The following is a 21,930-nucleotide window of genomic DNA, read 5'->3' on the forward strand; positions in this document are numbered from 1 at the left end:
AATTCAAATGAACACGCTAGCATATAAGTAAATGTTGTACTAGAAACTAATAATAGGTAACTTCTCTATCACTGTCCTCTAATTAGAAAACCACCATGAATGTCCCCCTCCCCCCTCTCCCTCTCTCTACACTTCGTATACATCTTGCCATATTACTCCCCCGCCTCCGCCTCTACTACAATCTTCGGACCCAACTCCCTAACCCTATCGACCAACCCCGCACTAACCTTCAAATTATCCGTCGCGCTCAACGCCCTCACGACCATCGTTTCACTCCTCTCTCTCACAATCCTTCGCAATGCACTGACCAAAAATCCCGACACCAATTCCACACTCCACGTATCGGGTATGATATTCAACACATCCTGCACATCAAAGTAATTTCCGAATCGTTCGAGGAGCGAAGAAGTTTGTTCGACGCGATTGCTCAGATCTTCTATCTTGAGGAATTCCTGCAGGAGATTGTGGAAGAGCGAAGATTGTTCGGCGCGCGTGGGGAGTGTTGCGGGGGATAAGGTGCCTGAGGTTGGATGGTAGATGCTGGAGCCGCCGAGGAGACAATAGTTGATTGCTGTGTCGTAGTCGCCTAATCCGTGAGTTAACAGCCGCAATGCTTCTTCGTGGAGCGATTGTCTCCCATCGAGGATGATTATTTCGGGAACGAGCTCTTGGGTGTAGGGAGCTATGCGGGCGAGGATAGCAGCGACGTCGTATTGGGATGCGGAACCTTGACTTCCGCCTAGCAATTGGAGAAGACGAAGACGACTATGCCACCATTCTTCCTCGAGGACATTTTCGGTAATGAATTGTCGGTATGTGGGTTTGGGGGGTCTGAGGGCGCGGTATGATTCGTAGGTTTTTATTAATGTGTTTCTTGCTTCTGGAGATGCCTCGAGCTTGTCGGTTACGATATCCAGATAATAAGCGATAAGTTCATTGATATATTCCGAGTGATGTTTTGAAAAGACCAAATACTCTAGAAATTCTTTGACGGCACTAGGTGCCCCTTCTCGTAAGATTTCGAGAGCTTGCGTCGGTTCGAACTTGACTCGACTTTGTCCATCGGCGAAAACTTGCACTCCTAGTTTGGGATTGCGGGATGCGAGCCAGACTCCATATTCTCGGACTAGAGCTGGGTTTCGAACATTGAGGAGGTATCTTCGTACTTCGTTTTCGCCATCGAGAAGCTCGCCTCCTTTGTCTTCTTCGCCTTCTATGATTCTTTTCCAGGTGCTCAAGACTTCTTCCGTCATCTTTTTACTTTGGTATAAACGGCTGAGAACGTATAAGCGGTTGTAGAATTGGAGTATAGAAATTGCTCGCTCAAAGCAATCAACACCGTGATCCACCAGGTTGTTCAGTTCTGCTCGTATAGACTTAGCTCTTGCTGGCCCGCGAGGAGATGATGTATCCATTTGTAGTAGCACAATCAGAAGTGCAGCATCAACGCTCTTGAAGACTTCAGTCTCGTTTGAAATGCTACCAAAGCCTTTCCTTCGACGCCATGAGAGCAGGAGTCTTCTCAAGAAACGAAGAATTTGTTCAGACATTATGCCATCTTTGTTTGAGTTTTGATTCTCCCAAACTCCATTCGTGATTCTTATAAAGTTATCTGCGGCCTCCTTCACACCGCCATGAATCCAAATGCCAGTCTTTCCTTCTATAATCTCGTTTCTTAGAACAGGAATAATAGCAAGAATGACTCTGGGATCAAGGCTTCCCTCAGAAAGAGCTTCTTCGGCAGCTCCATATTCCATTTCTGTGGCTTGACCCACAGGAGCTGTCAATAGACTTATGAAAATATGCAACCCAATTTTCTGTCGGATATAGCCCAAGCTCACAAACTCAACTTCGGTTTTGGCTTCACGGCCTCGAAGAGAATTCAACATTTCAATAGCTTTCTTTCTGTCGAGAGATTGCACCTCTTCATTTTCAGACTCCATGTCAAGTTCTGAATCAAGCCGCAGGGCAAGTGGATTTCGAACTGCCCACCATACATTTTTTCCGGACCAGGTAACGACGCGTGACCGCGATTTTCCTAGCCTCTGTGCAAATTGTTGCTCTTCATCATTACGCCGGGTTTCCCAACCTGGCGAAAGCGATTCTTCGAATAGTTCCCTCTCGCCCGAAACCCTTTGCAGTGATGCTGCGGTTGGAGACTCAGCACCTTTCAGAGATAGTGAGGATGTATTCAAAGATTTCAATATAAAAGGTTGAAAGCGCTTTAGCCGAAGTTTGTCGACTACGTCATCGAAATAAATGTCTCCTGGTTGGATTACTGATCTCAAGCCAATCTTACGTTCTACTTCATTGCCACTCGCATCATCACAGGGTGGAGCTTCCAACCAGAACTTTTGTATAACATCCTCTCCAGGATCCAGATCCCATCGTTGAATTTCAATACCATGTCGCACTATATCACCATCTTCATATGTCATAGAAGCAAGTACATATCCTTCCTCTTCTTCCTCCATTGTATTGGGGACGGGGTCGACATCAACGCCACGACCATCCACAACAACCTCATCAGGGTATCTGGCGAAGTCTAACGTTGATCTAGTAACGTCACCCTCAAGATTTACAAACATGCCAACTCCATGATCACGTGTACCAGTGCCTGTGACCAGAAGAAACTCCTGCGGGGAAGGCGAAACTATATGTGGCTTTAAGTATACAGGCGGCGTAGAAGACGTGGGAGCTTGAGCACTAGCTACCGAAGAATCAGCTGGCGGGGGTGGTAAGGGTTTCTCCGGACTTGCTTCACGCTGCGCGAGGCCAGAAGAACTGGCCATAGGTACAGGTGAGGCATCACGAAATAAGCGGTCAGGGGTGCCTCGTCCAGAACGTTCTGAACCCGCTATGAAAGCACCAAGACTTGTACTCCTTCCATGGCTTCGGTCATCTGACGAAGCCCCATGAGTCAGGGACGTGTTTCGTGAAATTCCACCACCGCTATTACCAGATATATCCTCGACTCTTCCACCCACGCTACCAGACTGGGAATCATCTGAGGAGGATATGGGAAAGAGGGGTATTTTCAACTGGCGATCGACATCAAGTAAAGCGTAAGACCTGGAATCTGCGACACAAGCAAAGGAATCACGACGGATGGATATAGTGCTTCCTGCAAAATCTATTGTCTATTGATACATCAGTCCAGCACTTATGCATGACCTCGACTAAACATACTCTCACAGCTCGAGGATCTTCCCCACTTCTCACAACTCTCATCTTCTTGTTCAGCGAAACAAGCACTGTAACTCCTCTACCATCTTGCTCGGGGCTTATCAGATCTGTATTTAAGTCTGTGCCGCCAATCCAATTGCAAGGTCGAATCTGAGTCGTCCCAAACACTGGACTTAATTCTGGCAAGGAATAAAAGGTGACTGTCCAGTTACACAATATACAAGCTTTGTTGACTCTAGGAAGCAGCAGAATCTGCTGGACACCGGGTCTTTCTCGAGTAGACGGCTCATGGTAGGCTGGAGGTAATCTCGAGGCTAGAATATAAGAGGGCTTTCCAGATATGTCGGTAGGATCCGGAGGGATCTGTACGAAGTGAAGGATTTCCGAGGCCGACGTCCCAATATATAGGTTCTGATCTGTGGATATACCTTAGCAATAGAAGAACACGACGGGAATACTAAAAGAGGAACTACTTACCTAGAAATTCAACACAATTGATTTCGATATCCGTTCTATCGCCATCTGCAGACAAGGGCAAGTCCTCAATCAGGCTGCGCAGAACGTAAGGACCATTTTCTTGGACTCTTCGTTTCCTTCTCCTTGAATTCGCAATATCTTCTGGATCATTTGAAGCCATTTTTAAGGGCTTACTATGAAGCTATAATTATCATGGCCAAGGCAAAAGTACTCACTCATGGCCGTTGAGCTGCTTTTGCGGCGCATTGGATGATAGCTAGTTATCAATGGTTTGGTCTGGTTTGGTTAGGCTCTCGTGCCCTGTGGGAAGCGCAGTAAGGTTGCGATTACAGGGATGTCTACTCGCCAAGGTACACCCTGAACTTCTGAAGTTTTGGCTGGTGGGCTTATCCAATAAGCATTAACGAACACCTTGCAGCTTGCGTGTGAGATGAGGCATCATACCAGTCAGATATTAATATCAATGCTGTGAATACTTGGAGACTTATTAGATTCATCCTACGAGACCCATTCCTTAATTATATTACAATAAATAGCTTCACCAGAGAATTTATGATTTTACCTTAGACTTACTCCAATTCCACCACCAAATGGTTAGAATCCTTTGCATGTCGATATTACCATGACCGACTTCGCAGAATCAGCACTGGCAGCTTCGGTGTCCAGCCCTCCATCTCCGCCCGCAGATCATGTAGCTTCAGGACAAGATGGGGACAATAAGTTCCAAAAGGCAATCTCGGCATGGAGGAGTGAGTCCCTGATGTTCCACAGGACTTCAATACTTGTGCTAATCATGAACAGCAATCGACCTTACCTCGATGATCCCGTCCCTTGACAATACCGCATCAGAAATTGTTCAATATCAGAGGGACTCAACCGTGCAGCGCAAGGAATTGGCACAGAAAACGAAGGATTTCCGGAAGTCAGATGACACAAATAAGCTATCTGAGATCAAAGGGTTATTGAAAGGTTGGTATACCTCAAAATTCGCAATGCATTGCCGTACTGACACAAATATCTACCACAGCATACCAGACCTTCATAGATCTCCTCACAAATCACTCAAAGTCTACGAATTCAGCATTCCTACAAGTATACTCGTCCTTATCCGAGGCCCCAGATCCATATCCTTTGCTTGAAGCATCTGTCGATTCCCTTCTGCTATCTGAGGATACACTCCCTAAGATTACACAAGAGAATGAGCATCTTCAGAAAAGTGTCAGCAAGCTCACGAGCCAGTTGGAGGACACGGAATCCAGATTAGAGACTGAAAGAACTGCGCGCAAGAATCTAGAGGAAGGCTTAGAAACTAAAGTGAAAGATGTCGAAACTTCTTGGGCCGCTGTTCTGGAAGAAAAGAAGGACAATTGGGAATCGAAGGAGAAATCACTGGAAGAGAAGGTGGAAAATCAGGAGCGCCTATTGAATGAAATCAAGGCGAGCTACGAGGTCAACCAGCGTCTGGGACAATCCGAGAATACAGAGGATGGAAGTCGCGGGCATGTTACGAGTGCGGAATTGGAGATGGTCACATCTGATTTGGAACGTACAAGCGTCCGTTTAGCAGAAGTTGAAGCTCGAAACGAACAACTCCGAATAGAATTAGCTCAGTCGGCTTCCCAAGTCCCAAGCCAGCCAGCATTGGCTTTGGAAGACGAGCCAGCCTACATGCGCTTAAGATCCGAAAATTCATCGTTATTGAGGAAATTAGACGCGGCAAGAGTTGAAAGGGATGCCAAAAAGCGAGATCTCGATACCAAGCTCCGAAGTCTAGAGAGGGAGATTGGGATGCTCAAAGAAGAACGCGATTCATTGAAGACTAAGGTCCAAAAGTGGAGCGATTATGAGGATGTCAAGCAGGAACTAGAAGTTTTGAAGAGTATCGAATTTTCTATGGGAGACGAGGATGAAACGCAAGATATCGGGGTTAATTCCAGTGTCCCAGAACCGACAGGAAATGGCTCATCCGGAAAAGTGAAAGGGGAGACATTGGAGCAACTTCTTCTTGCCAGAAACAAAAAATTGAGTGATGAGCTCACAATTTTAAGAGTGTCTCATCAAGATTTACAGAGTCGCTTGCAAACGATGCAGGAAACTCTTTCCACGACTAATGCCGAGTTGGAAAAGGCGCAAAATTTGGTTGCTACATTAGAGAATGATTTGACGAATATGCAAAACGGGGTTAGCGCATATCCTTCCGCTCCTTCCGTGGCCGGAACATATACGAGTCGCTATCCTCAATCAGCGATCGGCCAATTTGCGTCGAGGAATCGCAGGATATCCCCCACATCATCAATCATATCTGGATTTGATCCCAGGACGCCCATGGGCAGCACACCTGTGGACGTCCTTAGATCGGGCGAGCCTGTAGGGGGAGGTTCTGGTATTCTCCCCATGATTACCGCTCAGCGTGATCGATTCAAGAAACGCAACTCAGAATTGGAGAACGAGCTTTCCGAAAGCCACCGCACGGTATCGTCACTTAGACAGGAAATCTCTGCTTTGCAAAAGGATAATCTGAACCTGTATGAGAAGACAAGATATATATCAACATACAATCGAGCAGGTCCAACAGCTTCATCGGCCTCATCTTATGCTACTAACCCCAATCCATCTACAGTTCAGGTTTCCTCATCGACTTCTTCTGGGCTTGCATTAAATCGATACCGTTCAGCATACGAATCCAATATATCGCCTTTCGCGGCATTCCGTGGGCGAGAATCGGCTCGCGCATATAAACGTATGAGTCTACCCGAAAGAATAGTCTTCTCAATCACCAGAATGGTATTAGCGACTAGGACTAGTCGAAACCTCTTCGCCGGTTATTGCGTGGCTCTTCATTTGCTGGTGTTCTTTTCCCTATATTGGTTAGGTAGTGTGGATGTAGATCAACATGGAAGTCATCTTGGTCAAGCGGTTGCAGCTGCTGGAGGTGCGAAAGGACTTGCTGATTCTGCGGCGGATGCGCAGCATGGAGATTGGCACCAAGAAGGATTTGATGGGAAGGTTTCTTGATGGTTGATTAATGGATTGGAAGGATATGTAGTACTATCATGTGATAATAGAGGGCATTTTGCCAATTTGTTCTAATACATTGACGGTTCCAGGATTCGTCATCGTTCATTTTTGCCGTTTCTTCCGTATGGACTGAGATATATGGTTCTTTCTAAAGTCATATGGCCGCGGCCGTCTAATTTCCTGGAAATGTATAAGACTTTCTTGACCTTTCCCAGGCCCTTCCTTCCAAGAAACTAATACCGGGAAAGCTAATCCCTAAATGTGGAGCCATCTATCATCTTATCGTCCAGCTATCTAAAGAACGAATGCACTTCAATTCATCCAATTGGCCATCAAATCTACATCTTGTTTAGTAGATTCTATTCATTGGCTCTGATCATACCATTCGATTCAATAAACTTACCGCTTGTACATCTTTGGCAAGACTGGGTGGATAAATATAGATCTTTTAGATCTGAATTTTACTCGGTTCGATAGGATATATTGTGGAACTAGAGAGACAGACATAAGCGCCCGGATTGGGGAGGCCAATCGGGGATATTAGAAACTTTGATGCCAAAAATAATTCACAGATGGAGATGGAGAAAGCACGCGCAGATTTTAGATTCGTTTTTTCCTTCTTGGGAGAGGGATTGGGAGAGAATGGCCTGATTTTAATGGGACTGGTATTTGCTATGTTTTAAGTAGTTTCATGAATGAAGATGATCAGCATGGCAAGTTGGATATAGATTCGATAGATATCGCGGCTGTCGGATCTTGGGAATTGGGATGGCTTGCTTGGATGTGTATTATTGATGCTGGTGCTGATGCTGATTTGATATAACATGCTGTTAAACTAATCGCACACCTCGATGCTGATCAGGGTTGGTGGTAATACGTCTAATCATACCATGTACTCCTGCTCTACCTCCATTAGATTGTTCTACAAGATGTTGTACAATGTTTATTTGTTGTTCACGCATACATAGCAAGGAAGATAGGATCATTGCATATTGGTCTTCATACCTGAATGGGAAAGAGATCTAAAATGTGAAGTAGTCAGCATGTTCTAAACTGATGGCCATGGTCATAAGATAGGCTAGAGGAACAATAAGAATAGGAACCATGACAGGTCTTGACCGAAGAATGTCAGAACCTTGATTGAAAAATGCTCCGAAGGATTCAGGCTACTCCACCAGTTCTTCTCACGTAATCATTCATTCCGTTATCCCTTAACTCGGGCTTGGAGATCTGGATTCTCAGTCATCTTAGCTGGTGGTTGTCTTGTCATGAATACCGAGGAAAAGGTTACTACAGCCACCAAACCTTCTGGATGGGGTGAGAAATAACTGTTGGACCTGCGTCTCGCAACTAATCAAAGGTTTCACGAAGAAGAGAAAGAGAGAGAGAGAAGAAGATCTACATCTGCAGTAAGAATTAAGGACAAACCCCCCACCAACCTCTCCCAAATATCTAATTCGCTATCCGTTTCGATAAACCAAATATGGTAACATAACGACCCCAGCGCAATCAATCTGCCTTTTTGTCGCTTGTGTACCCTTCACCCATGTGCACCAAGCTCTCTTTAAGCGGATCGGCATCCAATCTAATCCATTCAATGAACATTAGACTTCAAACTTCCGTCGAGTAAAAAATCATCAAGAACCAATCAACTCCCATCTGAAGAATGATTAGACACTGCAATGCAACAGTTACATGAGTCCCCTGCGTATAAATCAGGATATATCTGCGAGAAACAAGGATCACATAGACTTTTCACCACACAATCTACCCCCCTGTTTCTTTCGACTGGTCCGTGAGGCCTGTCTTGCCGCCAAACCAAAGATTAGCTCGGTCTGGGGGATACAACCTCTTCTTAGTACTTTCCTTAGGGTCAAGTAAAAAGAATAGTTACATATCTTGCGTACATGGTGGTAAGCGGCTGTCTTCCAGGATTAGCATCATGGCAAGGGAAATCCAACGGATATTGGCAATCGTGCCGTTCTGTTTGATGGTATAAGACGCCTACTGAGCGCCTGTGAGATATGAATTTGGAAGTCCAGTTATTCATTGAACAGTTTGAACTCTCGGTGCGCTTAAGAAGTTCGATTATCGATCCGTTAGTTCTTTGTTTCGATTGGGATTCTAGAGTCTATATATCCGGCATATCATCGAGGATTGGTTTCGGTTCATCATATTTTATTTCTCCATCCTTTTCATAAAGTGTGGAACTGACGTCTCTGTTTCTTTCCTTTGGGGTCGTTTTCTGCTTGGTTATTTCTTGAATTTCTTACTTCTTATCGAGTCTTACGAATCGCAATTCTTATTCATCATGGTTTCTTCGTCGTTTCTTTGGGCCATCTTTGCTCTGGGAGCAACGGCCCTTCCGGCTCCTACCTATACTTTCTCATCCGGTGCTGCCCACCCCGCAGAAAAACAAGTCATATCCGAATATTTCGACATGTTGGGTCATAAAGTCCAAGCAGGAAGGAAAATGTCTCATGCCCCTGTGTGCAATCTCAATACTGCAGCTCAACCAGTTCTATGTATGTTCTCGACTTTCATATCGCCATATAAGATTCCAGAATTAACACAATTCCACAGCTCCAACACCTATGCCCGATCCCTCCACAGGTCTAATCCTCAAGCACGTCGCCATCGGTCGCGGAACCCAAAACTACACATGCGGCACCAACGCAACAGCAGCGCCCACCGCCGTCGGCGCAGTAGCAACTCTTTTCAACGCCTCTTGCGTAGCAGCAACCTATCCTGATCTCCTCGCTCTCCTCCCTAACGTCGCTCTCCAATTTGATCTCAATCTCGCTGCATCCTCTACTCAAAATCTCCATCCCGCCGATCTCATGATGAGCGGCCATCATTTCTTCACCAATTCCTCGACGCCATTTTTCGACTTGAACACCAAGAATTGGCAATTGGGTCAAGGAGGATTCGCAAAGAGTGACGCGCTTGCTGCTCCCACCGGTGCATCGGTGGGCCAGAATGGTCAGGGCTTTGGAGCTGTCGCGTGGTTGAAATTAGCAGCGAGAGATGGGGCCACAGGAGGCTTGTCGGAGGTTTATAGAGTCAATACTGCGGGAGGAAACCCACCGACTACTTGTAAAGATAATTTGTCGAGTAATTTCGATGTGCAGTATGCTGCTGAGTACGTACCTTACTTTCTCACTTCAAGTTTAGTCGATATGCTAACACAATCTAGATACTGGTTCTACGAGGAGGAATAAAAATCTATCTACATCTTTATCCACCTACCCACCCACCCACACACACACATATACACACATATACACACATATACACACACACACACACACATACCCGCACATACCCGCACATACCCGCACATACCCGCACGCACATACCCGCACACACATACAAACAAAACATCAACACCTCATCCAACAATACCACAACCACACATCACCACGAACGGATGGATGGATCTAAGGAGGACCGATCTAGAAGGACGGAAACCGGCGAACATAATGAATTCTTTTCTTTACACTCACTCAATATCACTGCATATGGGCGGCGTCCTGGTCTGCATACCTATTACTATTTGATTTCCCACGGTGGCTTTGGTATATTTTTGGGTTTCGATATCCCGCTGGATAAAAGTAGGTCGTGCGATTCGATTCGGTTCGGTTCGATTTGACTGAACAGGTCAAAGGAGCCTCAAGAATAATGAAATAAAATGATTTTAAAAACTGCTATCTGCTTTGTTCTTGTTGATACGATTGAATGGAGGGCTATGTTGAATATGAAATCTCGGAATGGTGGTAGATTCTTGTTAGTATTTATCCTGCCAGGTACATTTTTCCATCTGGAGTCTGATTCTAGAATCCGAAATCGAGATTCAGACTGTCGATATCCAAGTTCCCCTACATATTCCAACCTCGACTGTATCAGAAACAGACCTTGAGAACTCTCGCCTATTTTCTTTATGGATGTTAACTTAAAAGGGATGATAACCAAGTACCTTAATGCATATTATACTATCTAGATTCTTCCTATTTCTGAGTGCTGGGCTCAAGTATCGAGTTGAGCCAAAATGGAAATCAAACGACAGGAGGAAAGAGACGATCAAATCTACTGTACAATCCCTTTACTTCATTTTGTAAACAGATACCAGCCCACGGAACAATCCACCAAATTAAAACTTTTGGGGGATAATGTATGCAATTCTTGTTGCCTTTATGCTCAAACGTCCAGTCTAATATACATGCAGCTCAAAAATATTTTCCCTTTCCCTAACCAGCTAACTTTATGCATAATATGATGATGTGTGGTATCGCCTTTGTCGAATTATCATTTTACTATCTAATCATATTTTCCCACTTCCTAACCCACCATCCACGCGCAAATCATATTCAGATACCTCCCGACTAAATCTACTCGTCATCATCATCCGCTACCGCCGTCCCCGCCATTGGGGTATCATTATCCTCGTTTGCCGTGTTCGGAGAATCGTCTTGATGAGTAGCAGCGACAGCGCTAGTATCAGCCTCGACATCTTCATCCTCGTCGTCTTCAATTATACCTCTTCTACTCTTCCTTGTCGTCTTGACGACTTGTTCTTCCTCGTCACTATCGCCACCAGCGGCGGTAGTCTGACCATTCGTGGCCTCCTGCATTTCAACATCATCTCCAGCCTCACCCTCCATAGCCTTTCGCGCCTCATCAGCTCCATCATCCCCATCACTGTCACTCTCCACCACGATCTCACTACTCTTATATTTGCCTTCGTCTTTCTTCTCTCCTCCCTTCTTAGCAAGTCTTCTCTTCTTAGTCTTTGGCTTTTCCTCCTCACTCCCGCTACCCCTTCTCGCTTTTCTACTCTTCCTTTGTGATCTACTACCTCCCTCCTCCGCACCGGAATCCTCATCATCAGTAATTCCATCCTCCTTCTTCTTGCGTTTCCCACCACCCGATCTACCTTTGGGAATCTTCTTTCTCTTGATCCTCTCACCAGTCTCACTATCCGTAGTCATGTCCGCGTTTTCTCTGGCAATATCATCAGCAGCTCTTGCCTGAGCCAATTCACGATCTCTCTCTGCAATCTTCTGTCTCTCTTCCGCGATCTTTGCCTTGCGTTCATTTTCCGCCCTCACAGCTGCTTCGCGCACTTCCTCTCTTCTCCTCAACTCGGCCTCTCTCTGTTCCTTTGCAGCCTGGATCTTTGAAGCGTTCTTTTCCTCGTACTCTTTTTGCGCTTGTATTGAACGTTCCAATTGACGACGCATTGTGTTCCGCGCCATGTTAGCACGTTGTTCAATGTCATGTTTAGGATATGGTGGACTAGGATGTTTAGCAATAGCGTCAAGAGCTTCGATAGCATCTTCTAGACCCTTAGCTGCACCTTGGACTTCTTCAAGGGATCTTTGAGTTTCTGGTAAGTTGTAAATCATAGTCGCTAATTGAAGCTGTACAAATGCAACGTTGAACTTGTAGTGGACCTGTTCGGGCGAAATCTCAAGAGCCTATAAATGATTAGCATTGAAATATGAAAGTCTCTTTCTCAAGAAAGCAACACACCTTTATTGAGTAATCAAGCGCACTCTTAAACGACGATAAGCTCTTATCACCTTTTCCCTTCGACAGCCAAGTTCGTCCCAAACAAGTCAGGATGTGACTATCATGAGCCCGATCTTTCGTTAAAGCAGCTTCATAATGTTCAATAGCTTTGGAATATTGTCGCGACTCTGCAAATATGTGACCGAGATTGACGAATACACTTGGATCCTTCACTGTGTCTCTTACCTTCAAAAAGATAGGAAGGGCAGTTTTGGAATCCTTTTTGTCCTCCACAAGTGCAATTGCTATACCCTGAGCAGCATAAGCACTTTTAGGGTCCAGCTGTAAAGCTTTATCAAAGAATTCGACCGCTTTCGTATAGGTTTTACTTCGAGCTTGCTTGTCTGACTCGGAATCACGACGCATCTCACGAGCAGCCATGAGGTTGATATTACCCATGCCAATCAAGGCATATCTATCATGCTTGTCATACTGTTGCAAAGTATGCTTGTAGTGACGATATTCTGGATCCTCGTTGACATTGCTAGATCTCTTTCGAGAGTGCATACGTCCTAGATACCAACCGTACAACGCTCGGACCTCAAGGTCAGCAGAAGACTCTTTGTACAGAGCGGAAACAGCTTTGGGTCCTTCTTCTGTTCGGTCCCGACGCAGTGCGATATATGCCAAACGCGTTTTAGCATCAGTATAATCACTGTGACGACCCAACAACCCTTCATAGACCGTCTTCGCTTCGTCAGGCATACCGCTAGCCTCATACGTACGTCCAAGATTGAAACTGATAGTAGTGACCAATGCATCGGTGTCCATGCCTTCAAGCTTTTCACCAGCTTTAACGCAAGCATTCAACGCAGCTTGAAACATTTCGCGAGCGAGATCATACTTCTCGGATTGATAGTAAAAGCATCCGATGTTATTAAGCAGCTGAGGGGAAAGGTTTTCGCGCATAGTATTCTTGTATGCAGCTTCATCGTCTGTCTCCTCTGGCCTATCCGCAGCTGGGATCTGATCGAACTCGATTTGCTCGACTTGCTGGAGACATTGCAAGCTTTTCTCGGGTTGTTCTGTTTCGTAAAGTCTCGCAAGATTGAGAAGAACCGACGCATCAGGAACAAGATTTTTCTTAGGATCTTTCCATGCTGTACGGACATTTTCAAGATAACCGACAGCTTTCTTGTATTCCGTGGTTTTATCTTCTTTGACTCCGCTTTCCTGGCTGCTAAACACCTCTTCTGCATACAAGGTGCCCAGCAAAATCATTGCTTCAATGTTCTTTGATTGTTGGATGATTTTCTCGAGTCGTAATTTTGCTTCCCCAAAATCGCCTTTCAGAACAGATAGTTGTGCAGCTCCAAACTTAGCAGGCATATATCCCCTATCAGCACCACCACGCGCATCATCAGCTCGACCGTAGTAATCCAGAGCCTTCTCGTAATTGTCATCAAAGTGCTCTTTTCTCGCAAGCAAATACCATCCATCACTTGCAATTGCATTGACGTCTGTATATTGAATAGCTTTTTGGGCAAGAGCCTCGACATTTGGCATCGATTTGCGTGATAAGAAGTATCCGGCAAAGGTGGCGCAAGTTAACGGCATGTCCTTATCGGCTTTGTAGGATTTCTGAGTATACTCAGTCATGGCCTTCTTGTACAATTGGATGAATTCTGGGCTATTCGTTGGTACGTGTGCGCTTTGGTCGAGGTAGAATTGAGCGAGTAATATATTTGCAACCTTCGAATCCGGGTTTATTTCCAACGATCGCTCCCAAGCGGCCTTTGCATCTTCCTTGAAACCCAATTGCCAGAAACAACAGCCGATTCCGATTCTTGGATCTGGATCTACCAGATCTGGCATTGAGCGTAATGCTTCTTGGTAGCCTTCTAAAGCTTCTGCGTACTTGCCCATTGAATATGCAGCCCTCGCCTTGCCTAATACTGCCAACATATTTCTACCGTGTGAAGCCTTGATTGCATCCTCAAATGACTTTTGGGCTCCTCGTAGAAGCTCAGCCTTCTCGGGATCCAGTGCGCCGGGTGCTGTATTATTTCTTGGAAATGGACGAGTAGATGCTCGGAGAAGCTGCAAGACACCTCGTGCTAAGAATAATGGTGGAAATGATGGGTTAATTCGGGAAGCGTCATTCAAATTCGACGTCGCCATTTTCAACCAATCCTCTTTCGTTTTGATCTCTTCTCCGTGCTCCACGCTATCTGGCCGATGGCGAGGTGCCTCTTTACTCTTCCATAGATACATCCAGCATAAACATGTGAGCATGCTGAGTCTCTCCTTGTTACCACCGCGCATAGCAGATTGACCTTTTGTCAACATCTCAATTGCATGATCAACCTTCTTTTGCTTCGCGTATGCTAGTGCAACTGTCATCCAATATGTGCGAGCCGCACTTTCGTTTTCGAGTAATGTACATAGTTCGGTGGGGTCATCGAGTAAATCTTCGAGATCGATTTCGACTGCCTGATCATCATCTTCTCCTGTCACCGGAATATCGATAGCTGAGGGGATGTCGGAAAACCGTTTGCTAACCATTCTTCCATTCGTATTGCTAGCATCATGACCGTTTGCGCCACCATTGACATGGCCGTTTTTGTTCGCAGACATAATGCTGGCTTACTATCCTGCGCGTTGGTAATTATTTGGAAGAGCCTGGACAATTGGCGCAACTGGAGAACTGGTGAAAGTCGCGTCGAGGATCAGCTTGTTAAGTTAGGGATTCATCGAGTTCAGAATATCAGCATCTGCAGAGTTGAATGTTTCGCGCCGAAAATCGAGGAACATGCAAAGTAAGTCAACCTGAAGCTGATAGTATTCTGTTCTGCTGTATGCAATGTTGAAGTACTGCAGATGATAAAACTGAAAGCCTTGGAATACGGGTATTCAGGACAACGCTATAAATAAAGCACGGACATTTATCTGTAAATATCACCGCTAGTCCAATGCGGTTTAACAACACCACGATTTGGCGGTTGTCAATCAGACAGTGACTTGCTCACTACCTTCTTTGCAAAGTTTGCAATATAACATGCAGTTCATTATGAAAAATCTCATAAAAAGAATAACTTGGTACAAATTTTTAATTTCTGTCAATAGACTGGTATACTATGGAATTATCTCATGCATCTCTTTCGCTCTATTAAAATACATTCTGGGCATATGCCTTTTGATAGAACCGAAAAGCTTTTGAGAAGCCTGTCATGCCTTCGCGTCAAATGCGCAAAATATTTGTTCCCTTCAGGTAACTCCTTTCCATGTGATGCAAACGCCACTAAAAAAAACAACATGCACGGATTGTACGTGCGAGAATAAGTAACCCACCAAGACCCTTACACCCCTTTCCATCGTAAATTCCAATGAATCTCATGTATGAGTGTCTACTCATCATCATCGTCATCGTCGTCATCAGTTTGCATACTACTACTTCTGCCATTGGCCGGCTGCTTGTTAAATGTAAGCTTCAACTTTGTGCTCGGCCCGGGTGCTGGCATGGGAGTTCCAGCACTCGTAGTAGGAGCCGTTGAGCCGCCGTTGCGTGAAGTCTCATCGCCTTCAGGACCAAGTTCCGGATGCTCGTTGATTTCGTCTTGAATTCGAGATTCACATTCCTCCTATTATTTGTTAGTACTGCTATAAATACAAAAATCGATTGAACTTACGCTGATCGCAACAGCATCAACATAGATCAAGCTACCATCCTCGTTATATGTCTTAGCATTGGTACAGAGGGTGTCGATATCTTTCTTGAAATCTTGGAGACTATTGTATTCTCTCTTGTTGATTTTCTTTTCAATGAGCTTCATGGCAATTGGTTCCTTGATAATCACATAATAATCTGGGAAGTCCTTCTTCGACGGCAAAGAAACAAATGGGAATATGATCTCGCGTGCTGTTTGCTCTCCTTGTGAGTCTGGAGATTCAGGCAAAGATTTTAGGTGCATCAAATGATCAAAGACTATCTTCAAACTGGCCTGGAGAGTCACTCGAGTCTTGGGCGTCAAAATATCTCCGTTAGGGATTCTCGGTGGGCGCCCTGGACCACCACGCTTTCGCTTTGGCGGTGGTTGTTCCTCATCAAAGTCATCGGCTTTGCGCTTCTCAACCTTAAAGCCTGGCTTGCGTCCACGTCCCTTCTTGGGTGTCGGCTCAGGCTCGGGTTCGGGATCTTCGGAGCTATCACGACTACCAGCTGGTGAAAGAGGGCCGTTCAATTGGCCTGCCTTTCTCTTCTTGTTTCGTTCACGACGATCTGCTCTAGCTGCCTTACGGGCGGCTGCTGCTTCTGGTGAGTCTTCATCATCATCCACGGCCATGGTCCATTGCTCCTCCGTGAGACCATCATCATACTTGACACGTGTGCGCTCTCTTTGGCCACGACCTACTGGTGCCTCTGGCTCGTCAGATATAGGATTTCCATCAGACATGTATATCTCAGGGAGTTCACTTTCTGCCATGAGACGAGGAATACGCTTGCTTTGAGGATTGTTGCCGTATAAAAGATGTTTGTTTCTTTCCTCATCCATTTCTCGGAACTTGACAATTTCCTCGTCAGAGCGTGCTAAAATCTCGTTAAGCTCTTCATCGTCCATGTCATCCTGCTCCATAGACTCAGCGGCTTCGGCTGTTTCTAACATAACCCTAAGCATCGCATCACGATCAGTCTCAGAAGATTTGTTATCGAATCTACCAGCTTGAATGACCTTGCCATCCATATCAAGCTTGAACTTTGCTCTTTCCAAGATTTTCTCCTCGACCGAGTTGGAACTGATGAGTCGAAGAATACGAACTTCGTTCTTTTGACCGATACGATGAGCACGATCCTGAGCCTGTAAATCTTGATGAGGATTCCAATCCGAATCATAGATGATAACAGTGTCAGCAGTCTGCAAATTTAGACCGAGACCTCCGGCACGAGTTGACAGCAAGAAACAAAAGTATTCGGAGTCTGGTGCATTGAACTCCTTTAGGAGAAGCGAACGATCATCAGATTTAGTCGTACCATCCAATCTCATGAATTTGATACCTCTGTAATCAAGGAATTCTCCCATAATGTCCATGATGGCCGTCATTTGGAAGAACATCAGAACTCTGTGTCCAGTTGCTTGATACTTTGGCAATATACGGTCGAGCAACTCAAACTTTCCTGCACTTCGCCATAAGGAATCATTGATGTATCCCGTTGGATTCATTTGATCCTCAACTTCGCGAAACACGAAAGGATGGTTACAAAGTTTTCGCAACTGCATGATCATGTTGCTCAAACCCCTAGCTCCGGTCTTGCCTCCCTTTCCATCGCTTACAACTAGCTTGTTATGTGTAACCATCTGTTTGTAGAGACGGGCTTGCAAAGCCGAGAATTTACACTTGATAACCTTTTCAGTCTTGTCTGGGAGATCCTTTTCGACATCCTTCTTAAGACGACGAAGTAAGAAAGGTCGCAAAACTTTGTGGAGACGTCTAATAACAAGAATTTGTTCTTCTTCAGTGAGCTCCATCTTGTCTTGACCACCAGTGTTGGCAAAAGGAGTATTGAACCATTCATCGAAAGATTTTACAGACTTGAAGATGGTGGGTAGAACGAAATTGAGCAATGCCCAAAGTTCTGGCAAATTGTTCTGAAGAGGGGTACCAGTAAGAATAAGACGATAGCGAGTAGTGTAGTACTGTGTGAGAGTAGCACTGAGTTTCGACTGTGAGTTCTTCATACGATGACCTTCATCAATAATCATGTGCACCCATTTGATCTTGCTCAGAATTGGTCTGTCCTTGATGATGTATTCGTATGTAGTCAAAAGTACTTGGAAGTTTCCATAACGAAGATGATTTTGCTGTTGCTTTCTTGTGTTTGGAGGACCTTTATAAACAATCTTTCCAATAGCTGGAGCCCACTTTTCGAACTCAAGAGTCCAATTGGTCAGAGTACTCAATGGAACAATAACCAGGAAAGGACCGTTCTGTTTTTTGACCTCGATCAAATATGTAAGCAAACTGATGGTCTGAATGGTTTTACCGAGACCCATCTCATCTGCTAAAATACCATTCAAATTGTTGTTGTACAGTGAAATCATCCATTGCAAACCCTTCAATTGGTATTCCTTCAGAGTACCGCCGACAAGAATGCTAGGCTGTTTGTTGACTTCTTCTTTAATGCGATGGGCGACAGCGTAGTAATCAATCTTGCGAGTATCCTGTTCTTCCTCATCATCGTCTTCAGACTCATCCTCCTCAAAGTCATCACCATAGCGCTCGGCTGCTTTCCGTTGTTGTTCCTTGACGGATGCAGCGAGTTGAGACAAGAAACCATCTGTTTGCCTGAGCAAGTGGGTAATACGAGTATCCTTTGCTTGATCTAACAATTTCAGGTATGCTTCCTCGTCGTTCGATTTCAAAGCTGCGAGACGTTGCTTTGCTGTTCGCTCGATGCGTTTTTGTTCTTCCTTTTCGATATTCTGATGCTGGGTTACCATCATACGGCCCAGTTTGACCATCTTCTGTCTCTGGTTCTGGCCAGCCAAGTTGACCTCACGAGCATGGTTGAGGACAGTTTGTAGATAATCAGTGTGCTTCTTCTTCTCCCGAGTTTCACGAGCGTCGCGCTGCTGCTTCTCCAACTTTTCGGTAATCCTAGCTTCCCGAAGTGATTGTTTCTTCATGCGACGATACATGCTTCTGTTGGCCGTCATCGCTAGATTGTCGTATTGAACCATTTGTCTGCCGACTCTCTCACGCAACGCCTTCTGTTTATCGTACAACGCTAACATTTTCATCTCAATCAAAGCCTTGCGCCTGAGAGAGTCATCTGGCACCATTTCATCATCACGAGCATCCAGATGTGCAATATTTGCAGGCAATGATCTCAATTCATTAAGTCTCGCATTCATGCGATTGTGAATAATGTCGGCGCGTCTTTGACGAAGCTCTTCAATATTGACACCAGTTGGAAAGATAGATGGAATTATGGGTCGCTTTTGTCGAAGCTTGTGCGTACCATAGCTAATTTGTTTCAAAAGTCCCTCACGCGGGTCTTGAAATCCGGTGTACTCGTGGATTTTGGGCCCGTCGACTTTTTGAACAGCGGTACTTTCTACTCCATTGACGGTAGACTGGGCATCCTCACCAGGCTGTTGAGGGGTAGCTAGCGCTTGCTCGATCGGCACAGGTAGCTTCTTTTGGGATGCAAATAAATGTTGCTGGGTTTGCGCCGGAATTCCCAAATTCTTCGACAGACACTTGAAGGCGTAAATCTGGTGCTTTAGCATAGCCAATTGATCCGGCGAGAAATAGCCAGCACTCCCAGATGGCTTCTGAGATCCAGCGACTACCTTAGACGCGGCAGAGCTTGCTGCAGTCGCGGGAATCGCCGAAGGGCCAAGTGAGGATGTAGCAGGCATTTGTGCGCCAGAGACAGAGCTCGAGGTAGATGGAGGCCGGGCCAGATTCGAACCATTTGCCGCGATACTATTTGCATTTTGTTGTTGCTGCTGCTGTTGCATCATCTGTTGTTGTTGCTGTTGTGCGAATGCAGCTTTCTGTCGATGCATGCGAAAAGTCGAAAGAGTTTGGTGAACTTTTATGAATTCGGGATCTTTTTCCGAGACGCCCTGATCTTTCATTTGTTTGTATCTCTGTTAAAAACCAACAGGTTAGCAAACCATGAAACGATGGGGTGTACCGAGAACACAATTCTCAAAAATCGGAGTAGGAGAGGAAGTTACCTGTAACAGAGCTTGTATCTGCGGGTTCATGTCATTGGGCATAGTTGGACCAGGCTGTTGAGTAGCCGGCGCGTTTTGAATAGTAGAAGCCATGGTGGTGTGGGAGAAACGAATGCGTGTGAAGTGAACGTCGAAGTTGTGGTTGTTGATATCAAGGTAAGCTTTAGAACATGTCAAAAGGTAGCCTTGCGCATGAGGTACAATGTTGTATTGAGGCGCGTATGGTTTAAGAAGTATTGATCAAGTCCACGATGATTTGACAATGAGTGAACACGTCGATAAAGCGGAAAGACGAGTGTTATCGCGGGACCAAATGAATGGGCACGTTCAGTGTTGATGTTGAATGACTTTTTGATAGAAGCAACAACTTGGCGCGATGCTTCTTTTGATAAAGTTGATACAAAATTGATGGACCCAAAAGAGAAGTCGATGATCACAAATGGGAAAATTGGGGATTGTAATTGGAATAAGTGGGAATTATTTCTTTACGAAAACGAAGACCGTAGAGAATCAAAAATTGTGGTAGGATTGTAATTAAAAATTGATATCGTTGAACTAAAGGGGGGATGAGGGGGATTGGCGACTGTTCATCGGTGGTAGAGTTATTATCTGTGGTCGATGGAAGCGCAAAGGTTTGGTTGTGAAGACAAGGCAGTGCTTTTGCGTTGCTGCTTTGCGGTCGTGGTTCAGATAGGAACGCGAAAATTTCAGCACGCCAGATGGATTTTTTGCGCTAAAAGTTTACCGAAGTAAGATTTATGCCTCAGGTATTAATGGTCACATGATGATCAGCTTTAATATCAACTTCATAAAAGAACATTACTTGAAGTAGATATAAATCTTATGTGAAAATTGGAGAAGACTCTAGTATCTGCGGTGTATTTGGTTACTACTTCTATCTCATATTTGTACTTGTTGATCGTTTTAGAGGAATTTCTATTCTTTCATTGAATTTGCCTCTAATTTTCTTTTGTTGTTGCAGTGCCCCACTGTGAAAGAGCAACTGAGATCAGGTAAGCAAGCTCGAGGCAAGCTCCAGCAGGACACCAGGACTCTTTTTAATGCTACCTAGGTACCTAGTAGTATTCGATATCAGATCAAGTATTCATGTTTCGAGTGGAAGCTGCGAATATGCACTCGTGAGATTCAAATCCATTATCATCTGTTTGTGAATATGAATCTGCATCATTATAAAGTCATGAAATACAAGTGTTTTCATTGTATGATTGTGTTTACGTGATTTGGCGTACCGCTTTCCAATCCATATGGAAGCAAGTCTAATCCCTATGATCTTTCTCAGCCTGTTTCTTCTCACATTCGGTTATCCAATTCAATCTTATAGGAGGTCCCATTCTTGTTTGGCTCTCCGCTGGAACCTTGGGCATTTCGACTGTACCGTCCGAATTCTTAGTTTCTAAATGTTCATCAATCTCATTACATTCAGACCTACCTCGTGCTTTTGTATGTATATAATACCTTGCTTCCCGTTCATCGGATGCTCAGATGAACAAGATGCTCAGGACGGGGAGTTTCCATTCATATGAAAATACCAAACCTGATACTGGTACTGGTAGCTTGTTTTAATGACACGGTAACACGGGTATCATTAGTTCGCGATTCAAAAATAACTTTCGGGAGCAATAACTGGGCTTTGGATTTGGGTTGATGTATAATTTTGAAAGGCTTCTGATGTGGTGTTGGAGAAACGAGAGCTTGAGAGCTTGGGTGATCTCCCGATGTAAGGGTCAGTCTGATACTTTGACAAATATTCGTAGAATTCGGATTTGTGGAGTCACCTGCATGGGATTGATAAGAAGCCAAGATTGAAAGATCGTAGTCTCGAGTCGTTACAGTGTTGGTAGGAGGCAACTAATGAGGAGTATCATTGAAGAATATAGAAGTAGATAGGTTGGTGACACTTTTAGTAATGTCACAATTCAATGTATTTCACAAGTAGCAAATGTGACAACAATAATGATACCAATAACAATCT

The 21,930-nt window shown here is 44.8% G+C and overlaps 5 protein-coding genes across 5 annotated transcripts; 2 read left to right on the forward strand and 3 right to left on the reverse strand.

The window, feature by feature from the left end:
- Nucleotides 1-152: 152 nt before the first annotated feature.
- EAF02_011475 (uncharacterized protein) lies at nt 153-3,823 on the reverse strand (the record flags this gene model as incomplete). The annotated part of the gene is made up of 3 exons (XM_038907522.1): nt 153-3,140; nt 3,190-3,602; nt 3,664-3,823. 3 exons carry the CDS (start codon nt 3,821-3,823, stop codon nt 153-155), a joined length of 3,561 nt encoding a protein of 1,186 aa, XP_038752744.1.
- Nucleotides 3,824-4,151: 328 nt separating this feature from the next.
- Nucleotides 4,152-6,850, forward strand: EAF02_011476 (uncharacterized protein). Its single transcript, XM_038907523.1, has 3 exons — nt 4,152-4,412; nt 4,465-4,632; nt 4,691-6,850. The coding sequence occupies exons 1-3, from the start codon at nt 4,286-4,288 to the stop codon at nt 6,676-6,678; spliced, it is 2,283 nt and encodes a 760-aa protein (XP_038752745.1). The 5' UTR covers nt 4,152-4,285; the 3' UTR covers nt 6,679-6,850.
- A 2,142-nt stretch (nt 6,851-8,992) lies between these two features.
- Nucleotides 8,993-9,902, forward strand: EAF02_011477 (uncharacterized protein; the record flags this gene model as incomplete). The annotated part of the gene is made up of 3 exons (XM_038907524.1): nt 8,993-9,206; nt 9,265-9,823; nt 9,878-9,902. 3 exons carry the CDS (start codon nt 8,993-8,995, stop codon nt 9,900-9,902), a joined length of 798 nt encoding a protein of 265 aa, XP_038752746.1.
- Nucleotides 9,903-11,069: 1,167 nt separating this feature from the next.
- On the reverse strand, nt 11,070-14,829 carry EAF02_011478 (uncharacterized protein; the record flags this gene model as incomplete). The annotated part of the gene is made up of 2 exons (XM_038907525.1): nt 11,070-12,158; nt 12,214-14,829. The coding sequence occupies 2 exons, from the start codon at nt 14,827-14,829 to the stop codon at nt 11,070-11,072; spliced, it is 3,705 nt and encodes a 1,234-aa protein (XP_038752747.1).
- A 770-nt stretch (nt 14,830-15,599) lies between these two features.
- On the reverse strand, nt 15,600-20,030 carry EAF02_011479 (uncharacterized protein; the record flags this gene model as incomplete). Its single annotated transcript, XM_038907526.1, has 3 exons — nt 15,600-15,833; nt 15,882-19,847; nt 19,938-20,030. The coding sequence occupies 3 exons, from the start codon at nt 20,028-20,030 to the stop codon at nt 15,600-15,602; spliced, it is 4,293 nt and encodes a 1,430-aa protein (XP_038752748.1).
- Between the last annotated feature and the right edge of the window lie 1,900 nt (nt 20,031-21,930).

Source organism: Botrytis sinoallii (assembly GCF_014898435.1).
Source record: "Botrytis sinoallii strain Bc 23 chromosome Unknown BSIN_032, whole genome shotgun sequence".
Taxonomy (NCBI): Eukaryota; Fungi; Ascomycota; class Leotiomycetes; order Helotiales; family Sclerotiniaceae; genus Botrytis; species Botrytis sinoallii.